This window comes from Notechis scutatus, chromosome 4 (genome assembly GCF_049901735.1).
Source record: "Notechis scutatus isolate UNSWTSFEM ecotype Mainland chromosome 4, rNotScu1.2, whole genome shotgun sequence".
Classification (NCBI taxonomy): domain Eukaryota; kingdom Metazoa; phylum Chordata; class Lepidosauria; order Squamata; family Elapidae; genus Notechis; species Notechis scutatus.
The window spans coordinates 29,889,719-29,911,886 of record NC_142012.1 but is presented as its reverse complement, the minus strand read 5'-3'; the positions used below and the strand labels follow the sequence as shown (position 1 = coordinate 29,911,886).

Sequence of the window (22,168 nt, the reverse complement as noted above, 5' to 3'; positions counted from 1 at the left end):
CTCCCCCCTCTGTTACATTTCTCTTTTCTTTTGCTTTCTAACAGTATATTGATTATGCATCTTATTTTTCTCTTTCTTGGATTTTTTTTTAAGTCTTATGTCCTTTTAGACTCATTAAAGATGGCTTCTTCTTCTTCTTCTTCTTCTTCTTCTTCTTCTTCTTCTTCATCATCATCATCATCCTCCATTAATTGCTATGTTTGTTGATAAGTAGCAAGCGCCATTTCTAAAAAGCAAAAAATTTCTCTCACACCGTCTTTACCTTCTTTTTTTATCCTCTCTCAGTTCATCAACAGATAAAGCCATTATAAACCTTTTCTTCTTCTTTTTTCTCTTCTTCTTTTTAAAACAACCAAGATAATTCAAAACTTAAAACAATTCCCCAAAATCCCAAAGTCATCAAACAGTCCGAACAGAACACAAAGTTCTTCACACTTTTTCTTCCTGGGGTAATATCAGTTGGCAAGGGGAAAAAAACCCCAATCTGTATTTTAAAGTCTCATTACAATTAACTTCCAATCTCAAAATCTTCCAGGCATCTCCTCCAGCAAAATCTTAATGAAAATTTTCTTTTTGTCCTCTCCCTTCCCACTTATAACAGAAAGCTTTAAATTTTTACCTTCTATAAAATAGCAGGATTTTCAATATCCATTTGTTAAATCCATGTGGAAGGAGAGTAAACTTTCTCTTAAAACACTTTCACTCGCGCTTGTAAATCTCTTCTGGAAACAAAGTATCTTTCAAAAATCCGAATTTTCAGGATATTACTTGTATTACTTGTATCTTATAGTCCAGTTCAGCCAAGAAACTTTCGCTTCAGCACTTTCTCTTCCTCCAGCACGATCTTGTCCAGCTGTCAGCTTCTTTGTGGCGGCCATTACAGACCGCCAGCTCCCCTGAGGAGTTAACAAGGTACTCTTGAATAATTTATTGAAGATATATTACCCTAAATTTATATTTATGCTGACTTTTGGTAATTACCAGATGGATTTTAAGGTATTTACTGATCATACTCTATGATCTGCTGCAGATTTTTTTTCAAGTATTTTCTCTGACTGGCTAGTATATAGTCCTTCACTTATAGCCCAGATTTAAAATCCCTTCCCAGTGACATGACCACATTTAGGGAGCTCAGCAACTGAGTCACATTTATAGCTGCTTGAAGTGTTCCATGGTCACTTGACCATGTTTTACGATAGTTCTGCTGAAAACTGGCATTTACTTATGGTTTTGGCAAAACCGCCTATGGTGAGCCATTGGTTGACTTAACAACTGCAACATTACTTAACCACTGCAAAAAAGTTTGACAAAGCAGGTCAGTCACGTGATCAGCATGCTTTATGATTTGTCATGAGTTACGACCATGATGGGCATGCTATATTATGATGGTAACTCAAGGACCTGTAGTTCTCTGCATCATCCTTCCCCTCCTTTTTCAAGTGAGGAACATAATATGCACTCATTGAAGTGTTTGGTATTTCTCTTGTTCTCTATGATTTGTCAAAGATGTTATATAAGAATTCAGCCAGACATGGTTTCCACAGTATTGCTAAGTTCATCTGAATTCTGAACAGATGAAGATTCTTTTGGCATATAGTGCAACTTTCATTCCTTTCTATTGCTTTTCTTTATGTTGAACTAATAATTCAAAATGTCTTATGCCAACAGAATGATTTTGAAGGTGGAAACAAGACTATTTTGGAAACTTAATAATTAGGCAAGGCAATAAACTGTAGCATTCCACTCAAACCTGTGTTCAGCAATTTGATTACAGAAGAAATGTTATAAACATGATATAATTGGATAAGATGCTTTATTGCAGACAAGAAGTAATACATTTATATATTATAACACACTTCTAAATCTCCCACCTCACATAAGTAACTCTGGGCAATTTACACAAATAGAACATACAACCTATAGTTGAAAACGGAAATCAAACTTTTGTATGTGTCTACTCCAGGTTTTAAATCAGGGATCCCCAAATTTGGCAACTTTAAAACTTGTGGACTTCAATTCCCAGAATTCTGAGAGTTGAAGTCTTAAAGTTGCTGAGTTTGAAGACCTCAGGTTTAAATTCTTGGTTCTTTCGCCTTCAAGTCAATCAATTTTGGCCCCTTCTTTTTCATCCTTGAGAATCAAAGAAATCTGAGTTTATGGTTCTGTCTGATCTGAAAACTGGAAGTTCCTAATGTGTCAACAGTGGCCTTTAGAGAAGACACCCAAGCCAGTAGATGGCCCTGTCCTTCAATCAAGGCTTTAAAGCTTGTGCCTCTGCCCCACCCTCCTTGCAGCCGCTAATGATGCCTCTGTCAGGTGCGTCAAGGTATTCCTCCTTTTTTCCTAGTCAGTATTTGTGAAGAAAAGGCTGAGCCTTTACTAGAAGAAACAAGAAAGAACACAAAACCTAAAAGGGTGCAGGGCTGGTGCAAAGATTTTGTGCTTAGCAAATAAACTGCTTTTTTCTCTATAATGCCCACCTCATACAGTTATCCACTGGTCGCTCTAGCATGGATAAACAAGCAGTGACGTTGGGCAAAGTTCTGGGGTGCCTCTTGTTGATTGTCTGATTTGCATGCTGTTCTCCTTCTGATTGGTTGGACTACTCTATGTTGCCCGCCTGTAGGTAGCATATTCCTCTCACTCCACAAATTCCATCCACTTTGTAGGAGGAAGTCTGGGCTGAGACTGACCAGAGGCCTTTGGACGATCTACCTCTTGCTAAAGCCCACAGACTCTTCTTCCAGGAATACTTGAACTGGAGTACATGCGCTGCTCCTCCCAAAAGCCCACTTTCCTCCACTTCTTCCAATTCTATCATCACCCCAAACAACACCTCCCATACTTATTCCCCTTTTGCTCTGGGAACTGCCAATGGTTCTCCATGCTCTCACTCAACACATCCAACCTAGGACTATATGTTCCACCTAGCACCTAAGTCCTGGGCCACCAGCAGGAGAAAAAAGTTAGCTGTGGGCAGTGGGGGACACTGGTGCAGGGGGCATCAGCAGTATGTGACAAAGTGCAGGGCACCCGAAAGGGCAGCTATAGGGGAGAAGATAGGCAGGGCTGAGGGTGTGTGTGTGAAGCAAAGGCCAGTGTAGCAGGGCAGAAAAGCATAAGGTGCTTCCCTAATGGCTGCACCTGTCATTAGTGGAACTGCCATTGCTAAACAGTGTGATCATGGATTTTTCACGTAATAACTGTAACGCTTAGCAACAAGTTCTAGTCCCAATGGTGGTTGTAAATTGAAGGCTACTTGTAATATACTTTTGCACTATATTAAGAAACCATCCCATTTACACTGAGAAACTTATTTAACCAATGTAAAATATAAGTATAAATACTACTTCTATTTGAAAATTCACAAAATGTTAAATCTGTGTATCCATTTTTAAAACCTCTGTAGCTTATACTATCACATTACTTTTCCTTTTACAAGGAATTATTTTTGAAGCGTGGTATAATTCCTAAGTAAAGCTTGAGAGAATCTAAACTTTGTAATATGGTATCCAATTTTATGCTTTTAGTTGTATTTATCCATTCTTGAAGCTATATAAATTCAGGAGACAATGGTATTTTGTAAAATATACATTTTTAAATATGGTTCTTCTGGCTGATATTATGACATTTCTCTTTACATGAAAAAGTCCAATTGTTTGAAATAGCAATATAGATATATAAAATACCACTACAATGCTCACATTGGAAGCATGTCTGAATTATCTGTTCAGAGATGCAACAGTTTTATATGCATGAGAACAAATAGGGGAAAACAAGCATTTACTGTCAGCAGTATTTAGCTTACAATTTAACACTTGCTCATACTGGCATTCCATGAGGAAACCGTGAGCATGTCTAGTTCTGTCAGTATTCCAAACAGTTTGCAGATATGTAATGCAAATTTGATTAGATATGAATTCACAAGTTATAGCTTGTTTCATTTTTCACCGAAAAAGATCTTAGGCTTTCAAAGTGAAAGAGAACTATGGGATTTTTTCCAGCATATTTTAGTATCCTTGGATTTAGGCTCAAGTGAAGGAGTTAATATAGTTTGGAGTAGGAAGCTTGAAGAAGAAACTAAAATGGTTAATAGACTCTGACTGTAATTTTAATATACTAAGTGTACAGTTTATCTTCAGATAATATTAAGTGCTTGTATCTATATATAATAGAATCTGAATCAATGGGAGGTTGTTTTTTGGCTTATGAAATGGCTTGAAAGCAGCTGTGGTGAACTGTAAACTAGAGTTTATAAATTGCAAGATTCTGTTAATGAAACTGGCACAGAATTAGTTTATCTGGTCATATTTCCTAGCTGGTCTGCCTGATAATCTTGGAATCTGAAAGTACATATCTCCTCCCATCTCCTTTATAGTCTGAGAAACTAGGGAGGCTCCCTTCTTGAGCCTCTTGCTCTGCCCACTATCCATCTGAGCTATTCTGTCTTTTATCTGACCAGACCTTAGGCAGCATCTCCTGTCACCTGTCTCCCAAGGTCATTCCCAAATGCCATTACAGAAGTTCACTAATGACAAATGTCTGCCCTCTTTTTCTTTGTTCCTCATCCCTTTTCACCTGTTTGTCAGGCTCCACCTTCCTTACTATTCAAATCATAAAAGGAAATGTCTTTAGAATGGATAAAAAATTAAAATTCCCTGCCCTTCCTAAAGAAGATATTTAACAATTGGACAGAATAGCATGAGACCATGTGTTGGTCTGTAAAAGGATATGGCTTGTAAAGATGTTTCCTTTGAATGCTGGATGAATATGGATGTATTTCCGTTGCAGAAGATTCTGATGAAATTATGCAATTACAGCTGACCAGGCAGATCTAAATATAGATTGGAAATGTCTGTTCTTTAGCCTGTGTGTTTCTTAATACACCTACACAGATTATGAGAAAATTGCTATTTAAAAAAGCTGTTTGTAATTGTTGCTATCAAAAATGGGAATGGATCTCTGAAAAAGCAAAAGCTCGACCTGTTTTGGCACTGCTTTCTGAAAATATTTGCTATTGTACCGTATTCTAAATTTGTAAAACTGTAAATTTTTTTGTAAATTGTAAGTATTCTGAAAAGGGACAATGGTTAGGAAAGTTTGCCTTAGTACCATCTGCTCAAATGCTTGTGTGAGAAACTGGTCTTCAAAACTGAACCTTCCAAAATCATTATTTCTAGGTGGATTTGTACCATTGTTTTGGCAATTCTAGAGCAGGTATTACTCTCTTTTTTAAAAAGTTCTAGTAATTTAACATAGAAATTCTTATAATCCAATTCTTAGCACTTATGATACTTGTGCATTTGACTGTGGCATGCTTGATTGCTTGTGCTAAAGCTCTAGGATAACAACTCTTTTCAGATGTTCCATTATCCTACCCTGGCATGGCCAATGGATAAGGATTTCTTAATGCATTTTTGTAGCAAACTAGAGCAACCCAATTAGTTTTTGATATATGCCATTAGTCTTCTTAGTCCTGGGGCCTAATTTAATTGAAATAATTCCTTCATGAATGCTATGCTCACAAACTGGGGGTTGTCTCCTCCTTCCTAACAAGTTAGACTGGGTTTTCTTCATTTACATATGTACTTTAAAATTGACATTTCTCCTTTCCTTCCTGCAAGTCAGATTTTCAAGTTTAACTGCAATAAACAACAAATGCTGAAAGAAACTCTTCAAAATGTTTTGCTTTCCACATGTCAATTATAGACATGTTTTGATCTCAGTAGGATTCATTTGGCTGATTGCCCCTTTTGACACTACCTAACAGAAATGATTTAGATTACTCCAAGAACTTCTTCAAGTACCGATGTCAGAATATCAGGGTCTGTACTTTCTTACTTTTTTTCTGTTCTTAGAAGACTGGAACATCAGTCATCTGGCACTTCCCTGGTTCACGGGGTTTTCTTAATATATGTTTCCAGCCAAACCATTTGTTAGTGCCTTCAGTACTCTAGGATGCGTCTGGCTCTAGAGATTTAGACTTCTTGAGAATAAGTATTTTCTTATTATGTTGCTGCTAAGTTATACTGCTCTTCTCTAAAGCAGCGGTCACCAATTGGAGGGGCTGCGGCCCACTGGTGGGCCATGAGAAAATTTTGGTGGGCTGCAGAGAAATTTCACCCCCAGAGCACACACACCCCCAAAGCAATTATACAGGCTGCGCAGAAACAGGCTAGGGAAGGACTAGAACTCACAGAGTCTGGCCATCTAGTCTAGTGCCTTAAATTTATTGGGCAAGGTTTCTGAGCAATGAGATTGTGTTAGAACTCATTAAAACATCAAAATCAGTCAATTGTTTATATATTTCCTATCCTTACACCACCTTTTAGTCTTCTGTCTGCTTGTTTGTAATTTTCAATTGGTCAAAATTGGTAGATATAGGAAGGGACGGAAAAGGAGTGGAGATATAGGAAGTGGGAAGGAAGGAAGGAGTAGAGGGTAGGATAGGGAGGGAGGGAGGAAGGAAGCAGGGAGGGACAGAAAGAAGAGAAGAAGAGAGAGAAAGAAAGAAGAAAGAAATGAAGGGATATTTCCGAAACTCAATGGAGAAGCCAGCAGGAAGTCAGAAGTCTTCAATTCCCACTGATATTTTTGGCTGCTTATAGTCATTCTATTTCTCTGTTTAAGTAAGACAATATTTCTGAAACAATACTTAAATGGGTCTAGTATCCCAGTATGTACAATATAGACTATATTAAAAGCAATATGAATCCTGATTAAGCCATTTTTTCCCCTTTTGGTATGAGACAGACAGACTGACTGACTGACTGACTTGACTGAATTTATTGGCTACCTGGATGTTTAAAACTTATTGACTGGTTCATAACAACACTAAATATAATACAATTAATTTGTCATAATTATGAGTGGCAGTTTTATAAGTCTATATGATTAAACTAAAAAGTTAATAGTTGTTCAGACTGTTACACTTTATTACTGTTGACTATAAACTCTATGAACAAATTCAGGTGTGGAATATCAGCCATCAATGTGTTGAATTGCTAACAAACTGTTCAGACTAATTAACTGCTGATCGACTTCAAAGATTGATAGAAATCACATTATGTCCTTTAACTCTTTCAGCTATCTAAACCAATGATGACTGTTTTGAAAGGTATGTATATAATATGAGTAGAAGGATTGGCCTTATTTCACAATACAAAAGAACTAATATTATACGATAAATCTTCACTATGCTTCGTTCAGTAATAATAAAAAATGCCCTGTCAGAGTCAGAATTTTGCCAATGAAGTAGAAAAGATATGCTGTTGATATTGGCAAAGTTATATTGTTTTAACAGAACTTGTTTCGTTTCCCTCCCCAATTTTATGTTCTGTAGATACCTGACTAAGACCTGGAACCCCAAAGACATCTATCAGACTGGAATGTTGGGTTCATTTTGCAAGAATTTGGAATTGGGAAAGATCATCTGAATTTATTCTGGACAGTTGTTTGAAGGAGAAATAGGATTTTTTAACATAGAAATTGTGCTTCAATATTTCCTTCTAATTTATCACTATGAATGTAACAAGTTTGTTCTCCTTCACAAGCCCAGCTGTTAAAAGACTGCTGGGGTGGAAGCAAGGGGATGAAGAGGAAAAATGGGCAGAGAAAGCTGTTGATGCCTTAGTTAAAAAACTTAAGAAGAAAAAAGGAGCAATGGAAGAGTTGGAAAAAGCACTAAGTTGTCCTGGTCAGCCAAGCAACTGTGTTACAATTCCTCGTTCCTTAGATGGCAGACTTCAGGTTTCTCATCGCAAGGGGCTTCCCCATGTAATTTATTGTCGTGTGTGGCGCTGGCCCGATCTTCAGAGCCATCATGAACTTAAACCACTGGAATGTTGTGAGTTTCCCTTTGGTTCAAAACAGAAGGAAGTCTGCATCAATCCCTATCATTACAAACGAGTGGAAAGCCCAGGTAGGAAATTTCATTGTATGTTCATTTCCCCTTCTTTCCCCATTTACAATTACTTTTAACAAGTCCATAGCACCAATTCAACCGTGTGTGTGTGTGTGTGTGTTACCTTTTCCTATTCTACCACTACTAAACTGTAATAAAGTAACAATTTATTATATTTATATTTGTTAAAATACCCCGGCAGACTTTTAACGTGGTTGGAATTGACAGCATGATAGCAATAATACAAAGCACATTGACTTCCTAAGTCTAACCCTTTTATATTCTAGTGATTTGCCCAGTCAGGGTTACTGGGAGTGGTCTTGGTTGGGAAGTTTACTGTTAGCTTCTTTGCAGTTCCTTTAGCAGTTTGTTTCAATCCTTCTCTCTCTACTTTGACTTCCTTTTAAAGCTTCCCTAAGGTAGTTATGGCAATTGCCTTGTGAGAGAGGAAATGGAAACATGAAAGCACCAATCTATGATTTTCATCAGTGTCTTTTGCTGAGTTTGAAGTGAACTTGCTTAGGTGAGATGGGGCCTTGAGCAGTGACTTCCAAATTAGATTTGGGTGCATCCGTTCTTTAAACATCTGCTGCACTTTGTTTGGGAAAAGTCTTCTCTGAGTTTACAGAAAAGGCTATATACGACATACTTAGTGAATTCTTGTTTGTCATATGATTTTAGTTTATAAGCATTACATCCACTAAATTAATGAGCGAAATTTAGTTACATGATGTCTGAAGATTTGTGGCAAGTTGGCAAACAATACATAGAAACTGCTTTCTTTATCATCAGATTTTAAGAACTGTATTATAGGTCACAATAAGTAAGGAAGTTGCTTGAATTGTTGAAGCATTGTTGTTACTGTTTTTCTGAAACCAAGAGGAGAGACTAATAGTCTTTGAAAGCAGTCAGCAGTCTGATAAGTCAGCTGGAAATTGAAACAGAATCCAGCTAAACTTTAATGGGCAATTCAAAGCTTGGAGAGGTCAGCCTTTGTCAGACTACTTCCTGATAGACTGCTGCATATGTGTGGTTATAGGAGGAAGAAGAAATGATGGAGGAAGTTTGCCATCAGTTGGCAAACACTCCTGCACAATTGTCGGAAAGAAAGGCCTTGCACAGGCATTTCTGTAACAGCCAACTGTCATTGACTGTATGAAACTATTCTTGTGCTATGTATACAAAAGTATGGTAGCTTAAAGATGAGGCCAAATCTATCCGGCCCATTAAATGTGCTTTTGTATCTGAAGTAAGCATAACCTGTTTAAATCACTCCACTAAAAGGAATAGGGAAACTAAGTTTAAATGATGTAATGAGAACATCATAGTTCATTCCACACTGTTAAAGTTGATTCTAATTTTAAAGTTTTTGTTTTGCAAAGTCTTTAATAGGACTTTCTACCCAAAATAATTTATATGGTTTACATAGGGGTGGGATACGACAGGGTTAACTACCGGTTCGGGATTTACAAGCTTCCCTACACATCAGCACACTGTGTGCAGAGACAGAACTTTTGAAACAGCCCTCTTTTCCTGCTTTTCTAACTGCAGCTCTGCCTCGTCCGCAGCTGAAGTTGAGAAATCAGGAAATAAAGATCAGGTAAGGGCCCCCGGGTGAGCGGGTGGGCAAAAACATCAGCAGACATAGAACCAGTTCTATGTCTGCTCCTCTTCAGAGCTACCGGTTCTACAGAGGTAGACAGAACCGGTAGAAACCCACCCCTGGGTTTACAAAGCAGAATACATTTTTTCAGTTATTCAGGCACTTATTCTTTCCATGTCATATATCATACACTACATTTTAAGTAGATGAGTAGTACAATGTATAACTCCCAAATAATACTCTGTTTTTAACATTTTTAAGCTACTGATACAATGGATAAATTTAGGTGCTCCCTAGCTGCATTTCTTTTCTTTTCTTTTATAATAACTGTATTAAACTTTTTTTAGGACGTCAAGAGAAATTAATATTTAGAATAAAGAAAAGAAAGTACTAAAAGAAAAGACAAAGCCAAAAGTACAAAAAAGCAAACGATAAGAAATGATTTTATTTTATTTTAAATTTGTTATTCTAGAAAAAAACATTTATTTGACATACATTTAAAACAGACAAATCTATATATACACACATACATACCGTATTTATCGGCGTATAACACGCACTTTTTCCCCCTGAAAATAGGGGCAAATGATGTATGCGTGTTATACGCCGATATAATGTTAAGAGCTCTCTCGCTCCTCCACCAGCACAGGAAGAAACTGCTTCAAAGAGCGGGGGAGCTTTTCCTGTCGCCGCAGCTTCCTGAAGCGCCCGTTTCTCCCCACCCCCACCCCGTCCGCCCGCCCGCAGTGCTCCGTTCTGCCTGCCTGCCTTCGTTAATGGTTGAATCGAACAGCTTCGGCTGAGTAAAAGAGGCGAATAGTTATTATTCTCAGCCGAAGCTGCTCCCAAACAACCAGAAACTAAGGCAGGCAGGCAGGCAGGCAGGCAGAACGGGACACTGTGGATTGAAGCGCGCGCGCGCGGGTGGGAGTGGGGGTGAAACGGCACTTCGCCGAATAGCTGCGGCGACAGGAAAGCCCCCGCTTCTTTGAAGCAGTTTCTTCCTTGGATGGTGGAGCAGCGAAGAGCAAGCCTCCTTCTCTTCTCTTCCCCCCGGTCCTTGCAAAAATTTTCTGCTTGAAACCGGTCCCTGGTACAAAAAGGTTGGGGACCACTGATTTACCTTATAAGTGGTAATAATATTAATAAAAAAAAAGTTCTGAGCTACCCTTATTTTGCTTCAAAGTTTTTATTTAGAAATTTAATTTTTTTCTGAAATTTCCCTCTTAAAATGAAGATGCGTGTTATACGCCTGTGCGTGTTATACGCCGATAAATACGGTACATATACATACATACATACATACATATACACACATATACACATACATACACACACACACACACACACACACACACATATACATTTTACAATGTATATTGAGCAATGGTTAATTTTTGTTTTCTTTATCTTTACCATTGACGTGATCTGCCTTGTTACAATAACTCCTTCGTTCTTTTAATGTTTTAATTTCTCTATATAGTTTATAATTAAATGCACGTCTTCTGTCATTTCCATAACTTATCCAAATATCAAATATTGCCTTTTCTTTAACCAATCATACCAAATGTTCCATATTTCATAATAGTCACTATCTTGTTTATTTTTTAACAATTTGGTTAGGCTATCCATCTCAGCACATTCATGTATTTTTTTAATTACCATATCCTCTGAAGGAATGAAAGACAGTTTCCACTTTTGTGCGTAGGTTATTCTGGCCGCAGTTATGATGTGCAAAATTAAATATTGATATTTTTTCTCCATGTTTAAATCTATATTACTTAGCAGAAAGGTTTCGGGTTCAAGTTAAATTTTGTTTTGTTATATTTAAAATCCAATTTCTAATATTCCTCCAAAACTTCTGAGCACATGGGCAAGTCCACCACATGTGAAATTATGTTCCTTGTGTGTAGTTACATTTCAAATTTGTTTGCCAGATGTGTTCCCACTTATCTAATTCAATACTATGACCCACGTTTTTAGCCCAAATTATCATAGATTCTGTGACTATTTCTTCTTTTAATTTGTAATCCAAAAGATATTTATATGTTTTACTAATTGTTTTCTTTTCCTCTCCTAGCCATATTTTATCTAATTCTTGTGGGGTCATATTAAAGCCAAATTGTTCTCTATCTTTTTTATAATGGGTTTGTATTTGTGCAAAGGGCCACCATGCTATCTCCTTTCCTTGAATTTGTATTTGGTTCCTATTTTTAAGCTCTCCAGTATCATATAGTAAATCTTTATACCTGACAATATTTTCATAATCCAATAGATTTGGATATGTGACTGCTTCCAATGTTGATAGCCACAGTGGAACCTTTGGGTAGTGTTTTTTTTAAATCTTTCCCCAGATATTGAACAACACAAGAAATGATTTTATTTTAATGTACCTCTTACTCTATGTTCATAACACAACTTCATTTTTAATCTATGTTATTTATCTACCGTGTTTCTCCAACAATACGGCCTTCACCAATAGGAAGCCCCACCATGTTTTATTGGCATAAAATCAAATTAAGCCCCTCCCCCAAATTAAGCCCCATATTAAACATGCGAAATGGGGGGAGTGGGGAGGGGCTTGCCGTTAGTAAGTACTTTTGTTGCATGCCCGGATATGGTGCTGCCTGCGTTGGTGGGGCACTTCATATCGGAGACCTTCCACCGTTGCTTCTCCCTTCTCCCTTGCTGCCCTTCTCCTTGCTGCCGCGGCGTTTGGCGCAGCCACGTGCGGCCAGTCAGGCTCCTCCCTACAACCGGGCCCTGAGGAGACACTTGGCTTCAGGCGCTCCCGTCTTCCCCTTGCTTTGAAGGTAAAGCGAATTATTTTACAAAGCCTCCCTGCCCGAAAGGGCAGCCCAGCCCACGTGGGAGGCTAATCTCCGGGCCCTCTTCCGTTCCTCCCCGACCTCCCTACGCTGCGCGCCTCTGATGCGCCGCTCCCTTCAGCCCAGCAAGCTCTTCCACCGCAGTGGGTCTGAGCCGCTCGCAGCGGAAACAGCCACCACCCGTAGCCCGGCGCTGGAGAGCGAGCGAGGTTAGCGCCTGCCAGCCCGGGCGAGATTTGGGAGCGAGGGGCAGGAGGAGGCACGCACACCCCGCGGCCCTTTCCCAGCTTTGCCCAGCCCTTACGGCTCTGGCGCGCCCTGGCGGGCAGCGGCGCCTCCCGCCGGACCCTCCGCTCATCCTGCCAGGGCCGTGCCAGAGCCGTAAGGGCTGGGCAAAGCTGGGAAAGTGAGCCGCGGTGTGTGCGTGCCTCCTGCCCCTCGTTCCCAAATCTCGCCGGGCTGGCGGGCGCTAACCTCGCTCGTTCTCCCCGCGTCGGGCTACGGGTGGTGGCTGTTTCCGCTGCGCAGCGGCTCAGGCTCGCTGCTGCTCTCCTGCAGCCGCCCGCCTGGCCTTTCTTTGAGGTGGAAGAGCTCGCTGGGCTGAAGGGAGCGGCGCACAGCAGCGGCCAGCGAGCGTAGGGAGGTCGGGAGGAAACGGAAGAGGCCCTGGGAGATTAGCCTCCCCACGTGGGTTGGGCTGCCCTCTCAGGCAGGGGAGGCTTTGTAAAATAATTCGCTTTACCTTCAAAGCAAAGGGAAGACGGAAGCGCCTGAAGCCAAGTGTCTCCTCAGGGCTCCGGTTGCAGGAGGAGCCCTGACTGTCCGCACGTGGCTGCGCCAAATGCCGCGGCAGCAAGGGAGAAGGGAAAGCAACGGTGGCCCGAACCCGAAGGTCTCCCGAATATCAAGCTGTCGCCGCCCGCCCACCCACCCGAGGATGCAAGGGGAGAATTAAGTCACCCCGAAAAGACGTCCTAGCCGTTTTTGGGGGTCAAAAAAAAAAGGCCCGGCCTTATTATGTGAGAAACACGGTATTAAAAGTATACATTATAAATTGTTTGGTTTTTTTTTTCTATTTCATGCGCAGAGTCTGTACAGGGTTTTCCATTAGCAGTAAATTTAGTTAATGCCTTTTCTATGGAGAAAGATATTTCAGCAAATTTTATCTTCTTCATCATCAATTTCTGCATTGTGGGTAATGCCAAGTGTTTCCACATTTATGGCATCTAAAGGAATTAATACATATTGTTTTTCATTGTGCTATTCCAAATATTTTAGAAAGTCCCACGCAGTTCAAATACAGGCTTTAACTGCTTTTAGTTTTTAAAAAATCATTAATCTTCATGAATAAATTCTTGCAAGATTATTTTCAGTTTGTCAGCTATAATCATTATGAATAACTTATAATAATTCAGTAATAATAATGGTCTGTATTTTCTTGTACAAGTAAACTTTATCCCTTTTAGGCCTTAGTGCTATATTACCTCTTTCCAAACTTCCAGCATCTTTCCTTCCTGTAAAATAGATTTCATTTTATTTTGCAGCAGAATGAGACAACTTGCTACTACCACATAACCAGGGGTGGGATTCTACCAGTTCACACCTATTCGCTAGAACCGGTTGTTAACATTCTAAGCAGTTCGGAGAACCGGTTGTTAGAACAAATTACTGGCCTAATCCTGTAAAGAAGGCAGGAAGGAAACATTCTGGTGTTGCTTACAGAAACTGCCTGTCCATTAACCCTTATTACATTCTTGGCAGGACTAGACTTCCTGTCTCAGGAATGTCTCTGGAGTTTTTTTCCCCTCCTTTGCTGCTACTTCGCTGGTGTGGAGTGACCATTCAAAATTACAGTGGCACTGAAAAAAGTGACTTATGACCATTTTTCACACTTACGACTGTTACAGCATCCCCACAGTCATGAGAGGCCAGGCGAGGAGATGCGTGCCTCGATGTGAGTGATATAGAGTTGGCCATGCCCAGCCAATAAGATGATCACCAAGCCATGTCCACCCAGGCACATGACCACCAAGCCACGCCCACCACCTAAGCCACGCCCACAGAACCAGTTGTTAAAATTTTTGAATCCCACCCCTGCACATAACCCCAGCCAACTCGCTGTAAGCCTGGACCTTCCACTCTGGTTCCCAAAGCTGGCCTGGCTTAAGGAAGGTAAAAGTTCCTGCCAGCCCACATTTCTTTTCCAAAGGCTTCCTCACCTCACTTTCCAGCACCCCCGCACAAAAGGCAGCTAAGCGGGAATCACTGTTCCACACATACACTGACACAGACACACACACCATTCCGAGCGTGGGAACTTTTATCCGTGCCCGAGCTGGTAAAAGCAGAAGGTCCAGACTTGGGAGAGTTGTCCCCACAATGAGTTGTCTAGGGCCAGATGGCCAAGGTGAGGTGGTAGTGACAAGTTCTCCTAAACCCTTTTGCAAAGTTGTAAAAGTTCATTCTCTTGGTAAAATCTCAACTTTAAAAATCTTAGTATGCATTTCTAAGGCATAAATGATTCGAAACAGATCCTTTTGGTACTACAGTTATATTGCACATGGAAGTAATGAGCAATTTACTCAATTTGTTGAAGTAATGTGTGAAACTTTCTGCGATGTTTTGTATTAATTGGATCCAGACATCATTTCTGAATTACTTTAGCAGTTTGATGATTTAAACTTTTCATAAATTGTTTGAATCTTAGCATGTTGTACAAGCAAATGTTGAAGGAACCAAGTGCCCAAGGATATATTGGAGAACATAAAATTACTTGGAAATATATATGTGTCATATTAACTTCCTTTCCACATCAGAGGACAATAGTGCAGTTTTAAAAAGAGGTCTGAGAACAGATTGAACAGATTTTTTTTTCTAGTCAAAACCCATCTGAGCAAATAGTTATGTTGACAGTGATTCTAAAATCCCTGTGTCTGTTGACTTGGAATTTTGCAAACCTTGACTAATACGTACTTTATTTATTTAATAGTTATATCTTTTCATTCAGTAAGTAGTTCAGTGTAAAATATACATCACTTTTTTATTATTTCCCACAATAACAGCTGTATGAGGTAGGTTGTAACAGCAGTTATCTATTTTTCATGTGTATATTAATAGCCTTGATAGCGTTTTCCAAACTTGTGTCTTTGAACAATTAGAATTAAACATAACACTGACAAATTTGGTATTTTAAATAAGTCAGAATTAAACGGTGAGTTGTAACTAGCCCTTTTTGTATATTATGCAACTTCATGGGCACATTTTTGTAGGACATACATTTGCTTATATGTGTGAATGTATAACCTACCTAAACACTACAAGTGAACTCTCAGCGTATTTATATTGGTTACCTAATCACCATTTTAAGCAAAATTAAAATGGGGTGGAGGGAGTATCTGCGTAATGTTGAAGTTTAACATAAACACAGCTGATGAGATTAAATTTTATTTCATTAAAGTAGCTTCAGTTTTAATTAAGTTTTGTCCCTCATATATTTCAGTAAGTTGCAGCTAACAAATTGTTGATAACATTGAAAATATAAGTAGTCTTGGCTTAATGATAGTGTCAACTTATTGATGGTGATTGTAAGCAGTTCCAGTTATTTTGTCTCATTTTAGGTGTTCTCACTTTTGTGGATAGAAAAAGAGGTTCAACATCAATATTTCACCTTACGATTTTTAGGGCTTTTTGAAACTATTCTCTAGCAGTCTAGCCTAGCCTGTTCAGATACTTCTTCTCCTTCCTCTTCTTCCCTTTTTCTTCCCTTTCCCTATTTATTATTTATTGATTACATTTTACCTCCCCCCCCCCCCCAATCTCACTCTGCAGAGGACTCTTCTATTCCCTTCCTAAGGCATCCACTCCTCCCTTTTAGAATAATCTTCTTTCTATTGTTTCAGCTTGGAAGCAGAATGGAAATGCTTGTGGGCTGGTATAAAATTTGTGCATCTATGAAAGAAATGGAAATTAATTAATTTATAATTGGGGTATGTTACTGGTGTAAAATACTTTTGATCAATACTTATTAATTTGGTTAATAACATTTTTTTTTGCCTTGTCTTGCCTTTTTCTGTAATGTAGCTTCTGGCACTAATTCATACATGCAGTCATACACATATATTTATTTATACAAATGTGTCATGTGTATTTGTCATTTCAATTGAAGTTGGCAAGATGGGCATTGTGCAATATTTTGATCTTGTGTTTATAATTTTGTAACGTCAGAGATATTTCGGTATGCATCCAGTAATAGTAACTGACATTTCTTGGAAGCCTATATTATACATGAAGCAAAATCAGAAGGTTTTTTAAACTATGATTTCTTGGGCAAAATATAATCAGCTTCACACATAACACTAAATCATAAAGTGTGGTTTTTGCATATCATACTAGGTAAAACACTGTAGGTGGTCATATATTAGATCTGGTCTTTGTCTCAGATTGTAGAAATGTGATTTGAGGATCGGGGACATTAATATCTGTTCTTTCTAGATCCATAATCTAGTGTCCTTCAGTTCCACTGGAAGCAGTTTCCTACATTCCAAGCTTGCATACCCACCAGTTGAAAATTTTGGAAGTTCATATTTGGAAAATACAGAGTTCTAGAAGATTGCTTAGGCCCACGATATAATAGTGCTCTATCCAGTGCAGTAGAGCATTTGCTTTAGTCTAGGCAAGAGTTAACACCTCTACAACTTTACCCTCCAGGGGCTCACAGCCTCTCCAAAGAGCAGATGTGGGCCTCTTGTTTGCTTTGTGGCAACAGGTGTGCTTGGCTGAATACAGCAGAAGTCTCATGCTGTCTCTTCAATTATATCTCTTCCCCTGGGCTGGCAGCAATTTCTGAAAATCAGCATTCTCCCCTGCTATGTGCATTTTAGCCCTTTATTTTTTACAGTGGAGATTCTGAACCTGATCAAACTTTACAATTTAAAAATATGTATTTTCCTGAATATGGTTACCAACATTGATCTAGTTCAAGCAACATTTCTAGTTTATTTTACAAACCACTATTGATGGGGTTTACATAACACATTAAATCATAAGCAATGGTTTACAAATGGTTGGATTCACATATGGTTGGAGTCACTCATAATGTTCAGCGAAATTCAGAAAAAATATATTAACGTTTAGCATAGCTTATGAAATGGTTCAATGTGTATAACAGAAACTTCCCTTCAAAGATGCCATAATGGCACCCATGTCAATCTCTTAGGCCTGGCCATATTAAACAGTATGTACGATTTAGGGCCTGAACCTCTCTTTCTATTTATTAATTCTTCTGATTGCATAACTTATGGAGATTTTAAGTGGTCTTACCCAGATATTTGTAATTTAGTTTTTTATAAAGGGGAAAACATGATGCTTCCCAAGATAATAATCAAGCTAAATTAGTAGTATTAAGTGCATGAGATATTATGGGAAACGTAAGTGACTTGAAATCAGTGGTGGAATTCAAAAAAAAAAATTACTATCGGTTCTGTGGGCTTGGTTTGGTAGGTGTGGCAGGGAAAGGATACTGTAAAATCTCCATTCCCACCCCACTCCAGAGGAAGGATACTGCAAAATCCCCACTCCCTCCCTACCCCACTAACCTGCTTTCCAGTTCCATTGTCCTGTGCAGGGCAACAAAAGAAGACCCAGCCGATCAGCTGGGACTCAGGAGGCAGAGAATAGATGAGGGTGGGGCCAGTCAGAGGTGGTATTTGCCAGTACTCCGAACTACTCAAAATTTCCACTACCGGTTCTCCAGAACTGGTTAGAACCTGCTAAATACCACCTCTGCTTGAAATGTATTGCATGTGTTTGCTTAAATATTAGAGAAGTGGGAATATCTGACTGTTTCACTATGATGCAGTATTACTAGGCCTCAGGAAACACACATCCTCTCATCAGTCTTCCTTGGTGACTTGGAATAAGTCCTTGTCTCTCAGCCCAATCTATCCAGGTTGGTTGTTGTGGATAAAACATTGGAGAAGGCAGCACTATATATATTGACTCAAAAAGAGGAAAAATGGGATATAAATCATGTGTAATGAAGTAAACCTAAACTTGAACTATTCTAGATTGAATCCAGAAGGTTCAATTAGCACCCTTAGTAGCTAAGCTTAAATTAATGGATGCCAGTACCCAATACTTTGCTTATATTAAAGACTGGCCCTTGTATAGGTTTCTTTAGCTTTGGGAGCTGAAAATGAGGAAAGTGAGGGTAGGTTATCTTTGCTATTCTTCTTGGTTGTGAATCCCAGTGCAGCTTCATTACTTTGCATGCATCTTTCTCCCAGTTGCTCTGAAAACTAAACTTCTAGTTTTGGCATCCTGGCAGTTGGTGCATCCAGCAAAAATTTAACGTATACAGTAACTAAACACAAGGAAATATTTTTGCTTAGTCCTGCTTGTTCCTAAAATAAGACTTCTTCATTAACTGCAAGTGAAATTATGATTGTCCAGCTGTAGAATGTGCTTGTTTTCAACCCTCCCCTTTCTCTTTCCTTTTCAGTTCTTCCTCCTGTGCTTGTTCCTAGACACAGTGAATACAACCCTCAGCACAGTCTCCTGGCACAGTTTCGCAACTTGGGACAAAATGAGCCTCATATGCCACATAACGCTACTTTTCCAGACTCTTTCCAGCAACCCAACAGTCACCCATTTCCCCATTCACCAAACAGTAGCTACCCAAATTCGCCTGGAAGCAGTAGTGGTACCTACCCTCATTCACCTGCCAGCTCTGACCCGGGAAGCCCTTTTCAGATGCCAGGTAAGCTCCCTCTGAGAAGTCCCAGCAGCAGCTTCTTAGCATGGGCAATGATCTTGGGATAGCACATTGCCTGGCGGGAGGCAAAGAGTGGAAATATGAAGGGTTAGGAGGGTGCATTTGTTAAGCCAACAAAATATTCCCAGAATTATTGATAAAATGTGCTTTCTAGTAACTGCATCATTTTTTGTAGTGGGACTAAAGTGTTCTGAAGTGAATATATGCCTCACATTCCAGAAATGGAATAGAAAGGATTTGGTTGTTCCTCCTAGTAGGATAGTTTTGGCCTTGCTTTGCTCAGGCTACCATCCACCAGGCCAAGACAGACTTGTTTTATTTTTTTCTTTCTTACCTCAGATTTCCTTAATACTATATAGGCTTCATTGAGTCTACAAAATAACTATAAAATATATATAGCTTGCTTACATAAAGCATATGGATAGTTTCCCCCCAATCACGAGAGGGTATAGGATGAAGTGATATGTTGGCTGTATCTCACTAAGCTATTTGTGCTTAATAGGGTGTCCTTTATAGAAAAAATAGATAAACAAGAATGTCCTGGGAATGGGTGTTTGTCCGTTTCTTAAGATGGGAGAATGGCAACTTCCAAAATCCCCCACTAAGTAAATGCTTAGATCCTCTAATTTTTCCCCCTACATTTTGGTTGTTGAAACCTAAGGATGAGTTCAGTTGATAATAGCATACCTTTGTCTTAAGAGAATGTTAGAAATAAACATCAGGACAATGTTAACATAAAAATAATACAGTAATATTAAAAGCAAGTCTTACATTGATGTTCTTTGCCTCCATTGATTATTAAATTTTAATGCCATCATCAATAAATTGTGCTTTAAATTTGTTGTGCGTTAGGATGTACTATCTGTCTACTTATAAATGTATTGGGGAAAAAAGACCTGTATGCAGATCATCAGCACTTCTTTGTCATATATAGGGATTTGATCTATTTGTTTCAGAACTTTCCAAAACCTAATTCCCTCAAGGAAAAGTCAACTTAGGTATAATTAATCAAAGAGTAATAATTTCTATGTTAGCCATATTAACAGAGATGAGTAAAAAATGGATGGTGTTCTCCTATGATTATAAGTACATTGTAGCTTGGCTTAGTTTAACACTATCTGTAAAATGGATGAAATAACAGTATTTTGTTTTTACCTTAGCTGATACTCCCCCTCCTGCTTACTTACCTCCAGAAGATCAGATGACCCAGGATGGTTCACAACCAATGGAGACCAATATGATGGCACCTTCAATTCCTTCAGAAGTAAACAGAGGAGGTGACACTTCATATTTTAATTATGAAAAATGTCTATACATGTGTATGACACTTTTACTTCCTGATTTATATTTTCATTGCATTAAATGTCTTAACTTCCTGCTAAAGATACATGATAAAATGACATATATCAGCTGTAAGTGCTACACTTAAAAACAACAGTGGATATGCTCAAATTCTTGTTAAAATTTGTGCAAAATGGTACAGCAGGCAAAGTTGTATTTAATTGAGCACTAACATTCAATATATGTTCACACATTTTGCTTTACTTGGAGAAACTTCAATCACAATACGCCTTATCAAGCTGTTGTGACCAGATATGCAACCACCTGGATAACTTGGCTGCTACTAAGCCTAGTAAGCAACTGAAAAGTATTTGAAAGATAACAGTGAGCAACAATTTTTTCATGTTTCTCTGCTTTAAAGCAGGTTTTTAGTAGATAAATGCAAACACTTGGTAATTTTGCTGATCTGTTTATTATAGGTAGTCCTTGTAGCTGAGAAAGGCAAATTTACCAGTATTTTGCTTTAACTATGATTTTCTGCATATTTTAAATTTTTTATAAATGTACTATATCTCAATTCTAAAATATTTTCATTCCTTAGGACTGTCCCATTCTTCTATCTATGTATAAGCTGAGAGATTTGGTCTTTGAGTTTTTAAGGGGTATGGTATGAGTTGTCACAAATTAGTTACTTGAGAGAAAGAGATTAGTGCACATACCCAATGATCCCTTTGGCATCTAATTGAATCGACTTCAAACTTATGAATATGAACACATTACAGGCAGTCCATGGGTTAATAACTAGTTCCATTCCCTAACTTATTTAACCCAAATTTGTATTTAAGTTGAAATGTAATGCCTATTACTAAAAATGGTATTGTCCTTCTTCCAGCAGATGAAAGCACTGGAGCAGTGCAGTGTTTTTAGGACTCAATGAAAATGGCTGAAAACAACCTATAGCTTAAAAACATCTGGCTTCAGCAGTTCTGGAAATATTGTGCAGCTTCAGTGCTTTGTGAGCTTGAGGAAGAGAATTCCATCCACCTTTTTCAGTAATGGGCAGCTTGTTCATATCCTTAAGGACTACCCCTAGTGGTTGTCCTTAAGCCAGACATTAATCTTGGAACTGGCAGTATATCTGCTGCCAGGGCTCTGTTGTATTGAGTTGGATGCCAGCTGGACTCCAATTACACCAATTTCAGGGAAGTATTATACATTTGCTAGAATTGGCATCAAGGTAAGCTTCAGTGCCTTTCTACATGCTAATCTTGGATTATATTCCCCACCATCCAGTCAGCTAAAGAAGCTTCTTGGATGAAAAGCGAAACGTCTTCAAAGAAAAACCAGAAAGTCCAGTTGCTTCTTGAAAAAGCACTTTTGGGACTTGGATTATATTGTTTGGCAGGGAGCAAATGAGATGAAGCAGATTGCATTTAAGAATGCAGAAAGAGTAAAAGTTGTCAACCTGATTCCTACTAGTAATATTAGTAATTAAAATACTGTAATTAGAGTGGATTAGAGTACTTTCTCTTCATTTTATGAAGGGGAAGCAGACTTTTTTCCCCATTCATATTATTTATTCCACATCTGTTTCCACTAATTCAGCAAGCTCTTTATCTCTGCCCCATACCTCTACCTGATGTGCATGGTTACATCCTTTGTTTAATAGCCTTTCAAAAAGGTCTGCTGCAGTTCATGTTTATGAAGGGCACGAGCAGTAAATGCAAACCCCGGTGCTCTCTGGCTACAGACATTTGGAGGCCTGTTCCTTGTGAAGATTT

The 22,168-nt window shown here is 38.9% G+C and overlaps 1 protein-coding gene across 6 annotated transcripts in view; it reads left to right on the top strand.

Annotated features, from left to right (window-relative positions):
• SMAD1 (SMAD family member 1) overlaps positions 1-22,168 on the top strand; it is a 41,050-nt gene that overhangs the window by 10,177 nt on the left and 8,705 nt on the right. For 3 of the 6 annotated variants that reach the window (XM_026668789.2, XM_087963056.1, XM_087963057.1), the window contains exons 2-5: positions 7,087-7,117; positions 7,343-7,921; positions 18,834-19,091; positions 20,267-20,383. In XM_026668789.2, the coding sequence (XP_026524574.1) occupies positions 7,522-7,921; positions 18,834-19,091; positions 20,267-20,383 (775 nt within the window). In that variant the 5' untranslated portion in view covers positions 7,087-7,117; positions 7,343-7,521. Of the gene's footprint in view, positions 1-5,180; positions 5,218-7,086; positions 7,118-7,342; positions 7,922-18,833; positions 19,092-20,266; positions 20,384-22,168 lie in introns of all 6 variants that reach the window. The other 3 variants (XM_026668788.2, XM_087963058.1, XM_087963055.1) reach the window with 2 other exon arrangements.